General features: G+C 51.5%; 2 protein-coding genes across 19 annotated transcripts in view; one reads left to right on the forward strand and one right to left on the reverse strand.

Annotated features, from left to right (window-relative positions):
• The window catches only part of LOC138747034 (arf-GAP with dual PH domain-containing protein 1-like), a 160,931-nt gene extending 149,467 nt beyond the window's left edge, over window positions 1-11,464 (reverse strand). For 13 of the 17 annotated variants that reach the window (XM_069905894.1, XM_069905906.1, XM_069905908.1 and 10 more), the window contains exon 1: window positions 4,972-5,383. In XM_069905894.1, coding sequence (XP_069761995.1) covers window positions 4,972-5,056 — 85 coding nt within the window. In that variant the 5' untranslated portion in view covers window positions 5,057-5,383. The other 4 variants (XM_069905895.1, XM_069905896.1, XM_069905910.1 and 1 more) reach the window with 4 other exon arrangements.
• The window catches only part of cox19 (cytochrome c oxidase assembly factor COX19), a 4,469-nt gene continuing 3,701 nt past the window's right edge, over window positions 11,359-12,126 (forward strand). For both annotated transcript variants that reach the window (XM_069905915.1, XM_069905916.1), the window contains exon 1: window positions 11,359-11,468. In XM_069905915.1, the coding sequence (XP_069762016.1) occupies window positions 11,387-11,468 (82 nt within the window). In that variant the 5' untranslated portion in view covers window positions 11,359-11,386. The remainder of the gene's footprint in view (window positions 11,469-12,126) is intronic.

The following is a 12,126-nucleotide window of genomic DNA, read 5'->3' on the forward strand; positions in this document are numbered from 1 at the left end:
ATGTTTCCCCTAAACTTTTCCCCTTTTAATCTCAATCCATGCTCTCTTGCTTAAATCAGTGGAAAAAGCCTGTCTGCATACGATAGAACAGCACCATTTCCAAACAATCGGATGCTGGGTTGTCAGGGTGTTCCTGATAAAGTTAAAACCTACAGGGTCCACAATGACACACTCCAGTCCTTTAAGTAAGAACACAAACGGGGACAGAAATACCCAATTTGCCCCCATCTAGTCCATGAGTGAGCTATTAGAGGGGCAAACAGGTAGTATGCTCTGCTGTGTCAGCGGGAGGACCCAATAGAAATTTAGAAAATGATGGGTGGCATGGTTAACGTAGTGGCAAGCGCAACACTGTTACAGCACCTTAAAAATTTATTGTAGGGTGCGGTCTGGAACCAATTGAGTGGAATTTTAAGGTCACCTTTTTCGTCTAGCCCTTTTTTGGGTGCTGCAAATACACCGAAATATAAGGTAATGCCTTTTGTCTGTTACCCCAGCCTGTCTTGAAGAAGGGCTCAGGCCCGAATTGTCAGTTATGTATCTTTACTTCCTGTGGATGCTGCGAGACCTGCTGAGCTCCCCCAGCATTTCTGTGCTGGGGGAAAGCCTGCAGACTTTCGTGTTTCACGGTTTTCACCACAATCCAGCAATTTCATTCCCACTGTTACAAACACTTAACATTTCCTTTTAGATTTCCAGGTTGTTTCACTATTTGATTTTGCATTCCCCAGCTGCTACATTGGGATTTGAACTCAAAAGGCCAAAAACGTTTGGCTGGTCAACTACAAATGTAACCACAAATTTCTTGTAATCCTCACATGCAGGAGCTTCCAATGGAAGATGAAATAACTCTCAAAAGGGCATCAGACATCCCATGGGAAGAGTACTACAGGATTACAAAAGCTCAGTGCTGGTTGGGGATGCAGTGCTGCAGCGGTTAGTGCTGCTCTATCACAGCACGAGCGACCAGTGTGGAGTTTGGACGTTCTCCAGGTCAACCTAGATTCCCTCTCATTCCACAGGTGTGAGGAGAGCAGTGGTATCACTAGGGTTTGTGTCATCCATTGCGGAAACTCAGGATGTCACCCCCCTTGCACCGTAGTGCCTGCAGACGACACCACATAATTCGAAGCGTCATTGTAATTAGGTAATAATGACAGCTCTAACCGGAGCACATTAGAAGGTTCAAAAAGTAAATGAGTGTGGAGCTTCAGCCTTGTAAGTATACACGCAAGTTGGGTTTACGAAAAATGTTTTTGGTTTTATAACTAACCACACAGATATTTTTATAAAAAATAATAAATTTCTGTTTGAAACACTGCACAAAAATTTTATAGACAGTCATTTTGGTGTCAACCCCTCTCCCCACCCCATGAGGTCACATGAGGCGGTGCGCACCCCCCCCATCGATGCCAGTGGTGGAGTTCACATTTGTGACTGTACGATATCCTTTAGGGAAGCGTCAGAAATCAAAGATAATGAGATGGACATAGCAAAAGGTGAGGGGGAAGGAACTGGCAGTGGAAATCCATCCTGACATAATGGGCATCATGACCTCTTTCAGGACTGAAATTAGTTTGAAATTGCTACATTTTTGGATATTATGAGAAGTGGAACAAATTGAAGGGCCTTGTTTAAAAATAATCATAACATTTATTTATTCATATATGGGTACTGCTCATTAGGAGTTTGCTTGTCCCATTTCACAGCAGGCCTGGTGTCACAGCGCAGGCCAGAGCAGGGGAGGAATATCTGATGCCCAATGAACCAGTCTGGCACTGACAGCAGTCCACCAATTTCTCGGTCACCATGACTGATAAAAGCAACTGCACCAAGTGGCCTCCTCAGATGAGGACATCCATGTGCAACTTGTTCAGGAGTATTGGTTTCTCAGGCAGGAGGAGACTCCTCTGGGGGGCCAAGGGCATGGTCGCGTTTGGTGGAAAATGAGGAGAGATCCCTTAAAATCTGTGCCTCCAAGGGCCCCATTGCTGAATAAATTCAAGGACCAAGTCAAAGGAGACGTAGTCATTGAAAAGAGAGGTGGAGAATGAAGGGGAAAAGTCGACAAGATATGAACATCAGCCATGATCTCATTCAGCAGAGAGTGATTGCACCTGTTCCTAATTGAACCTGCTGTTTCACCTGCATGAAGTGTCTCCTCCAGCCTACACACATTGCAGTGAAATCCAGTACTAAATTTTAATTATGTTTGCAAAACAGGAAATTGATGCTTGTAATTTTTAAAATCAGGTTTAGTCTGCTTAGAACTGTCCCTAGGCCTCAATTTTATGAGCACAATTTTAAAAAAAAAATCACCCATTTGTTTGACGTCAATTTGATATCATGAACAGTTTAAAATTTAATCTGAATGTCACAATGTGTGAAAAGATTCTAAACTGGAGGAAAGGGGTGAATAAAATGAACATCCTTCCTCCTCTGAAGGGGATCTCATTAGCCCTGAAGATAAATTGCCAGTATTTTACCTCCACTTTAAATATGCTGGTGCTGCTCTGACAACGCTACGTCGAACTCTATCTTTAGCCAGGAGTCGTGCCGTGGGACAAAAATAACACCCAAAGCACCCCTCCCAAAGAGAAAACAAAATCAGAGACATGTTTACTGGACGTTAAGGGGGTGAGCAGAGAGGGGGAGGGGGGTTTCTAGGTATCCCTATGAATTACCCTGTTGCAAAGGGCAAGGTTTTATTTTAAATTTTGTGCAGGAAAGGCCATTCTGCCCCGACTGCATGAGCCCTCTCCCCCGCACAGGCCAATGCAATACCTCCTGGTCAGCGGCTGGCTTGGAGGACTGACTCCCTGCTCATGTGGCCGCTGACCCGGCCCTCCTCCTTTCCACAGGAGGAGACCCACACAACGCCCTATCCCACACTGACTCGCCTGCGAGAAGGAACACACCCGCACCCTGTCGCTTTCAGGGATGGGGTGGTGAAGAACGAGAGGGAGAGGGGGGGGAGGGAGAGAAGGAGGGAGAGGAGAGAAGGAGGGAGAGGGAGAGAAGGAGGGAGAGGGAGAGAAGGAGGGAGAGGGAGAGAAGGAGGGAGAGGGAGAGAAGGAGGGAGAGGGAGAGAAGGAGGGAGAGGGAGAGAAGGAGGGAGAGGGAGAGAAGGAGGGAGAGGGAGAGAAGGAGGGAGAGGGAGAGAAGGAGGGAGAGGGAGAGAAGGAGGGAGAGGGAGAGAAGGAGGAGAGGGAGAGAAGGAGGGAGAGGGAGAGAAGGAGGGAGAGGGAGAGAAGGAGGGAGAGGGAGAGAAGGAGGGAGAGGGAGAGAAGGAGGGAGAGGGAGAGAAGGAGGGAGAGGGAGAGAAGGAGGGAGAGGGAGAGAAGGAGGGAGAGGGAGAGAAGGAGGGAGAGGGAGAGAAGGAGGGAGAGGGAGAGAAGGAGGGAGAGGGAGAGAAGGAGGGAGAGGGAGAGAAGGAGGGAGAGGGAGAGAAGGAGGGAGAGGGAGAGAAGGAGGGAGAGGGAGAGAAGGAGGGAGAGGGAGAGAAGGAGGGAGAGGGAGAGAAGGAGGGAGAGGGAGAGAAGGAGGGAGAGGGAGAGAAGGAGGGAGAGGGAGAGAAGGAGGGAGAGGGAGAGAAGGAGGGAGAGGGAGAGAAGGAGGGAGAGGGAGAGAAGGAGGGAGAGGGAGAGAAGGAGGGAGAGGGAGAGAAGGAGGGAGAGGGAGAGAAGGAGGGAGAGGGAGAGAAGGAGGGAGAGGGAGAGAAGGAGGGAGAGGGAGAGAAGGAGGGAGAGGGAGAGAAGGAGGGAGAGGGAGAGGAAGGAGGGAGAGGAAGGAGGGAGAGGAAGGAGGGAGAGGAAGGAGGAGAGGAAGGAGGGAGAGGAAGGAGGGAGAGGAAGGAGGGAGAGGAAGGAGGGAGAGGAAGGAGGGAGAGGAAGGAGGGAGAGGAAGGAGGGAGAGGAAGGAGGGAGAGGAAGGAGGGAGAGGGAGAGAAGGAGGGAGAGGGAGAGAAGGAGGGAGAGGGAGAGAAGGAGGGAGAGGGAGAGAAGGAGGGAGAGGGAGAGAAGGAGGGAGAGGGAGAGAAGGAGGAGAGGGAGAGAAGGAGGGAGAGGGAGAGGAAGGAGGGAGAGGAAGGAGGGAGAGGAAGGAGGGAGAGGAAGGAGGGAGAGGAAGGAGGGAGAGGAAGGAGGGAGAGGAAGGAGGGAGAGGAAGGAGGGAGAGGAAGGAGGGAGAGGAAGGAGGGAGAGGAAGGAGGGAGAGGAAGGAGGGAGAGGGAGAGAAGGAGGGAGAGGGAGAGAAGGAGGGAGAGGAGAGAAGGAGGAGAGGGAGGGAAGGAGGGAGAGGGAGGGAAGGAGGGAGAGGGAGGGAAGGAGGGAGAGGGAGGAGGGAGAGGAAGGAGGGAGAGGAAGGAGGGAGAGGAAGGAGGGAGAGGAAGGAGGGAGAGGAAGGAGGGAGAGGAAGGAGGGAGAGGAAGGAGGGAGAGGAAGGAGGGAGAGGAAGGAGGGAGAGGAAGGAGGGAGAGGAAGGAGGGAGAGGAAGGAGGGAGAGGAAGGAGGGAGAGGAAGGAGGGAGAGGAAGGAGGGAGAGGAAGGAGGAGAGGAAGGAGGGAGAGGAAGGAGGGAGAGGAAGGAGGGAGAGGAAGGAGGGAGAGGAAGGAGGGAGAGGAAGGAGGGAGAGGAAGGAGGGAGAGGAAGGAGGGAGAGGAAGGAGGGAGAGGAAGGAGGGAGAGGAAGGAGGGAGAGGAAGGAGGGAGAGGGAGAGAAGGAGGGAGAGGGAGAGAAGGAGGGAGAGGGAGAGAAGGAGGGAGAGGGAGAGAAGGAGGGAGAGGGAGAGAAGGAGGGAGAGAGGGAGGAGATCGCCCCCCTCCTCCTCCCGGTAAATCCCCCGACAGATTACCTAAGGCAAGGCGCGCGCGCACACACACACGCCGTGCATGTCAACCGTGACCCCCCCCCCCTTCCTGGCTGGAGGCAGGTGCCTGACAGCAGGCGCTGCCCGAGCCTCCCCAACACTCACCCGCCGCTCCGCAATCCGCACACGTCTGGTTGCTTGGGCTGGACTGAAAATCCTGCAAAACCCTCCTGTTCCTTTCGACCGCCATGCTCCGGAGCTGCAGAGGACCGAGTTCCCTCGCTGGCAAGACTCGGCGAGCTCCAACCCCCTGATTTAAAGTGAATTTCACAATGAGGAATTTTGCAAAGCAAATGGAAAACAAAACCTAAAGAGAAGCCTCCCCTCCTGCAGTTGCACCGGCTGCCACCTCTCGGGTTAGGTCTCGTTTTGCACAGAACGGAAAGGGCAGTGGGGAGAGTGGAGCCCGGTCACCGAGCGGCTGCCAGCGCTGCAAACTTGCCCTCTCGCTCTCAATTGCAACTTGTTCCGCATTCTTGCGCTGGTGAGGAAAGGAGGCGGACCTCTACCCCCCCCCCACCCCCGCCAGAAATACGCCCCGAGCGCTCCTGCCCGCCCCCTGGTGGCAAACCCCAGTGGCAGGCAGCCAATGCTTCAACTATTGGCTTGGGATGAAGTCATCTCCTGCAATCCTTTGTGTGCGCTCACAATTCGGTTTCCTCTTCCCAAGCCATTGGCTCCTGAGATTTGGGGGGGGGGGGGGGGTCCCAAGTTTCATTTGCCACATCACACCAAGTCCACTGCAGACATCAGTCAAGTCAACTGTCCTATCAGAACGTATTGACATGAACACTGTTGTTTTGCGGTATCTTCACAGAGCAAACATTTTATTAACTACCTGACAAAAGAAATAAAAAGTCTCAGAAGTCAAAGTAAGGTCCTGTCTGTGGTTCATGGTTCATTCAGGAATCAGATTTATTGTCAGAGTACAGACAAAGAATCCAAGATAAGGTGGACAGCCAGCACCTTTTCCCCAGGGTAGAAATATCAAACACCAGGGGACATGTGTACCAAGGGAAGGGAGGGAAGTTTGGGGGCGACATCAGGGGTTACACAGAGAGTTGTGGGTGCCTGCAATGCCTTGCTGAGGTAGGTGGTGGTGGAGGCTGAAACATTAGGGGCGGGCACATGGCTGGAAGAAAAATAGAGGGTTACGAGGGAGGAAGGGTTTAGTACTTTCTTTGGGTAGGAATATGTACGTTGGCACAACATCAAGGGCTGGAGGGCCAGTACTGTGCTGTATTATTCTGTTCACTCTTCTAGGATATCACATGCAACCCTGAGATTCTTTTTTCCTGAGGGCGAGGCAGAATTACCACTTATTGGTAGTGCGAAGAAAAACTGTACACTATGTACACATGTACACAAATAAAGAAATGGAAACAAACTGCCTGTGCATCAGAAAGAGAAGAAAATAAATTAATAAAGTGCACAAGTGAGTGTCCTTAAATGATTCTCTGATTGAGTTTGTCATTGAGGAGTCTGATGGTGGAGGGGGAGCAGCTGTTCCTGAACCTGGTGGTGTGAGTCTTGTGGCACCGATACCTCTTTCCTGGTGGCAGCAGCGAGAATAGTGCGTGCGCTGGGTGGTGGGGGTCATTAATGATTGCTGCTGCTCTCTGACGGCATCGTTCCCTGTAAATGTTCTCGATGGTGGGGAGGGTTTTGCCTGTGATGTCCTGGGCTGTGTCCACTACCTTTTGGAGGGCTTTACACCTGTAGAAATTTCCCAGGATTACTGGTGTCATACCAAACCTTTGGAAACTCCTGAGGAAGTAGAGGTGATGACGTGCTTTTTTCACGATGCCATTTGTGTGTTGGGTCCAGGAAAGATCCTCTGAGATAGTGACTCCCAAGAACTTAAATTTGCTCACCCTCCCCACCTCTGATCCCCCCCCAGTGATCACAAGATCCTTTCCTGAAGTCAACAACCAGCTCCCTGGTTTTAGTAACATTGAGTACAAGGTTATTGTTGATTACATTGTCATTAGGTCGAAGTGTGACTGAACTAAGTTTTTATACAGTTGCACCATGACTTCCCATCTTTTATACTGAACACCCCAGCTAATTCAAGCCAATATGTCATACACATTCTTTACTACCCTTGTGGGGCCACTTTCAGGGATTTGGACCCCTTTATACATCAGTGCTCCAAAGGATCCTGCCATTTCCTGGATTCCTTCCTGCATTTGACCTCCCAAAACACAACACGTCTCATGCTTTACAATTAGGCGCCTATGTTCCATTCCTACATTCTATATTTTGATGGCCTTGATGACAAAGGGCCAGATGACCCATGTCTACTCTTTCCGTTCCCAGTCAGTGGTGGAACACTCCGGACTTGTGCAGAATAGTGAAAGAAGGAGGCCCCAGAAGATGGGATTCTGCCAGGGCTGCTCTGCACCCCTGTGCCTGGACCATGAAACAACATCCATCTGCCATTAGGAAAGAGATATAGGTGCCACAAGACTCGCACCATTGGGTTCAAAAACAGCTGCCACCCCCTTCACCATTGGACTCCACAACAAACTCATTCAGGAACTCATTTAAGAACTCTTACTTTTCACCTCAATTATTATTTTTTTCTTCTCTCTATTGCATAGTCAATTTGTTTACATTTCTTAGGGTGGCATGGTTGGCGTAGGAGTGAGCACAACGCCTTAACAGTGTCTGCAATTGGAACCAGGGTTCAAATCCCGCACTGTCTATAAGGAGTTTGTACATTCTCCCCATGTCTGTGTGGGTTTTCCACGGGGGCTCCGGTTTCCTCCCACCGTTCAAAACATACTGGGGGTGTAAGTTCATTGGGTGTAAATTGAGCGGCACGGACTCATGGGCCGAAATGGCCTGTTACCGTGCTGTAGGTCTAAACTTACATTTATTTGTTTATATGAATATTTTGAGTACAGTTTTTTTTTGCACTACCAAAAAGTGGCAATTCTGCCTCACCCGCAAGAAAAAAGAATCTCAGGGTTATATGTGATGGGATGTGAGTACTCCGACAATAAATCTGAATTCTGAACATCTACCCCATTGCATTTGCGCCATGTTACAATTTCCAAGTGCTGAAATACTTGACAACATTTGCCAGAGGCGGCCATGGCCATGTTTTTCACCCTGAAGTCAAAGGTATGTTCAGCACCTTTGACTAGTTAGCCACCTCAGTTCTGCTTCTGAGGTTAACTTTCACTATTTAAGGCAGAGTTGAAAAGAGAAGCAGCACATGGAAAATTTAAAAAAATTACTGCAGAGCTCTAAGCATTGAGACGCAAAATATGCTTTTAATTCTTCAGTTGAGTGACTGTAAGCCCACAATGGGTGTAGTCAGTTCAAAGGTGAGACAGGCTTCTAATATCCAGGACACCAAGTCCAATATTCCTCAGGTGTTCAGCATCTACATGTTGATATACATTGGAATTGTCATCTGTGATTGGGGGAGGAATTATGATGGGGTTTATCTCCATAGCATGAACTTGAAAACAGATAAATTATTCTCCAGTACATTGAACAATTTTTCTGAAAAGATACTAACTAATAAAGTTGACAGTAAACTTAGCCATCTCCTCTATTTTGAAGTGGCAAGAGGAAGCAATACTTACTTCAGTATTTTCCAATTGCTTGTGTTGTGTGGGAAGGGTAAAGTTGGGTGGGTTCAAAGAATAGGGGTGAATGCAGAAATAATCTTTATTGAAACACACGTAAGGGGTTCGCAACAGTGATAACACGCAAGTATTCTCAATCACACAACACAGTGCTAACCGTCACATCAGGCTTAATACTACCAACACCAGCAATTTGTTTGTGCAGGCTTATCACAACCAAGGACTACAATACACAACCTGCCTTTCCTTGTCTAACATGGACATGGCTCAGACGCTATCGACAGTATAAAACAGCCCGATCCCTATGTAGAACACACCTTTCCAGCGACTCCTCTAGCACCGTCCACAGCAAGGCATGTCTCAGGAAAAAGAGAAAGCTGCACATGGTGGACTTCAGAGTACAGTAAACTTGTGTCCAGGCCAGGTAATCACCAGGTGCTTAAAGGGACAATGGTCAGGTGTGCACCAATGGGTGGGCAGAGTGATGCGACTTCCAATTAGGTTCCAGACAGAGAGGCCACTTGGTCCTCCCCAATCCACACCACACCCACCTTAATTCCATAATCCCTGCTTCCCATAGGTGTAACACCAACAGACTATCTGATATAGAAACCACAGTATGTTTAAATACCTTCTGTCACAAGTATTCCAAAGGTGTCCTGGAAGTCTTGTGTCTTCAAACAACCCACTCTGAATGAGCTTCAAGAAACTCTCCTGTCCAAATCTAAATCAACATTCATTATCTTGGAAATGGCAAATTCCAACATGAAAATTCCTTTCTATTCATCCTCAAAACATGGTTTTGTATGCAAGGAGGCTCCTCTCACTATCCTGAGTACACCAGACATAAGTGGATCTACTTAGATTACTCCCAGTTCCCATCCCATAGCCATGTAAAGACACCTCATCAAGTGTTATCCAGGTGCCTGTTTAATGTGTTGAGAATCTCTTCAAGATTCTTTTATTGTCAGGTAATTGGAACAGAACATGTAAAATTACATGAAATTGCCTTCTGCCTGCCGTAAAATAGACAAAGACTTGCCATTAGTCTTGCCTTGCACCCCCTGACAGTACGAGAGAAAGAGAAGCAAAAGAGACAGTCCCTTCAGAGGATTCAGTGTCTGTGGGTGTGTTCTCCCCATTTCTGGTGCCCTGCACCAGTCCGCTTCTACCCCAGAGTCTGCAACCTGAGCCAAGCATAGCCGCTCCCAACTTAGACACAGACACACAGATGCATCACAGTCCAATACCCCTGAGCGGAAAGCCTGCAAAAGGTAGTGGACACAGCCCAGGATATCACAGGCAAAACTCTCCCCATTTTCGAGAACATCTACAGGGAATGCTGCCATCAGAGAACAACTGCAATCATCAAAGATCCACACCTCCCAGCACACGCTCTGTTCTCACTGCAACCATTAGGAAAGAGGTTTCGGTGCCACAAGACTCAAGCCACCAGGTTCAGGAACAGTTGCTACTCCTCCACCATCAGACTCCCCAACGACAAACTCCATCAGGGACTCACTTAAGGACTTTTGGTTTTGCACTTTATTGATTTATTTTATTCTCTCTGTATTGCACACAGTTTGTTTACCTTCGTTACCTGCTAACAGTTCTTTATTTGTTTACATGAATATGCTGTGTTCAGTTTTTTTTCACTACCAGTAAATGATGATCTGCCTCACCTGCAGGAAGGAGGTTCTCAGGGTTGCATGTGATGTCATGTATGTACTCTGACAATAAATCTGAAATCTGCATCTTCTTTATTCCTCCTTAAATTTGAGCTTCCCAACAATCTGGAAAACCCAGACTGATCCAATCCCCGGGCAGTCTGGATTTTATGACTTTACTGTATAACTGATGCTTTGGGCCTGAGGCTTTCTTCAAGGTATAAGGGAAAAGCAGGCAAGTGCTGAATTAAAAGGCTGGGGAGAATGGGCAGGGGGAGGTGCACAGACCAACAGACAAAAGGTGGTAAATATATATGGATGGTCACAGGAGAGAGGAGAGAATTGATTTATGTACATAGTTACCTCAGCAAAAGGGGTCTCCGCCTATGATTGGCAGCGGCTACGAGGGGTTGCAGACTCCAGGGAAGTGAAGGACTGGCATAGGGTACCAGAAAAAGGGGAGAACATCCCACCTGATTGAGAAGAAGCAGTGGAGACGAGCCACGGGACGGTGATCACAGCAGCGGACCAGTGAGGGCTTCTGTGGCTGCTCAGGCGGCGAGAAACCGATGCAGGCTGCAGGCTACTGCTTCCCTGAGCGGTGGAGGGGTTAGCGCCAGGCGGCGGGCTGCTGGAGACTGGATCAAGAACTGGCTGGGGGGGATGTACCAGGTATTGGAACCGGGATGTGAACCGGGTGCTGAGGGCGATGAAGGCTTCCTGATCATGTTGGAGGTTTGAATCTGGAGCTCAGGCTGCTGAAGGTTTGGTCTGCGAGAGCGCTGGAGGTGAATCCATGGACACTCGGTGACTCTGGGTGGGGGACACTCTCTTTTGCTTCTCTTTCTCTGACTGTAAGAGGCACTTCAGGCAATTTCTGCCGATGGCGAATCTATCTGCCTTGTGGCAGACGAGAACAAATGCTGTGTAATATTGCACTGTCTTTATTACAGGACAATAAATTGAATCTTGGTACCCCAGAGTCCTGTTGTATGTACACAGCAAGATTCCACTAACTTTGCAGCTGGCCACTTACTCTGTTGCCAGCGAGGCCGATTAAGAAACACAATTATATCTGTTTCTCAGAAGTGGAATCACACGATAATGTCGAAGACATTGAGAGAAACAGGTGGAGAATGGAAGCCCACAGGTTACCTGTCCAGAGAGGGGCTGCAGGAGGCTGACGTCACGGAGCGTTTCGTGACGCTGCCCCGACCCGACGTGCCGGAACGCGCTGACGTCATCGCCAAGATGTCGACCGCCATGAACTTCGGTGGCAAAAGCTTCACCCCGCGGCCGCCGGAGCGCGGTTCCTTCCCGCTGGATCACTTGGGTGGGGGCAGGGGCAGGGGCAGGGGCAGGGGCAGGGGCGTGGGCTGGGGGCTGGGGCTGGGGCAGGGGGCAGGGGGCAGGGGGCGGGGGGCAGGGGGGTGGGGGGCAGGGGGTGGGGGGCTGGGGGCAGGGGGCTGGGAGGTGGGGGCAGGGGGCTGGGGGCAGGGGGCTGGGAGGTGGGGGCAGGGGGCTGGGAGGTGGGGGCAGGGGGCAGGGGGTGGGGGCAGGGGGCAGGGGGTGGGGGCGGGGGTGGGGGCTGGGGGCGGGGGGTGGGGGCAGGGGGTGGGGGCGGGGGGCGGGGGGTGGGGCTGGGGGCGGGGGTTGGGGGCGGGGGCGGGGGGTGGGGGCGGGGCGGGGGTGGGGGGCGGGGGCGGGGCGGGGGTGGGGGGCGGGGGCGGGGCGGGGGTGGGGGGCGGGGGCGGGGCGGGGGTGGGGGGCGGGGGCGGGGCGGGGGCGGGGGGCGGGGGCGGGGGGTGGGGGTGGGGGGCGGGGTGGGGGCGGGGTGGGGGCGGGTGGGGGGCGGGAGCCGGGGCGGGGGCGGGGGCGGGGGCCGGGGCGGGGGCGGGGGCGGGAGCCGGGGCGGGGGCGGGGGCGGGAGCCGGGGCGGGGGAGGGGGCGGGAGCCGGGGCGGGGGAGGGGGCAGGAGCCGGGGCGGGGGA

Source organism: Narcine bancroftii, chromosome 12, assembly GCF_036971445.1.
Source record: "Narcine bancroftii isolate sNarBan1 chromosome 12, sNarBan1.hap1, whole genome shotgun sequence".
Classification (NCBI taxonomy): Eukaryota; Metazoa; Chordata; class Chondrichthyes; order Torpediniformes; family Narcinidae; genus Narcine; species Narcine bancroftii.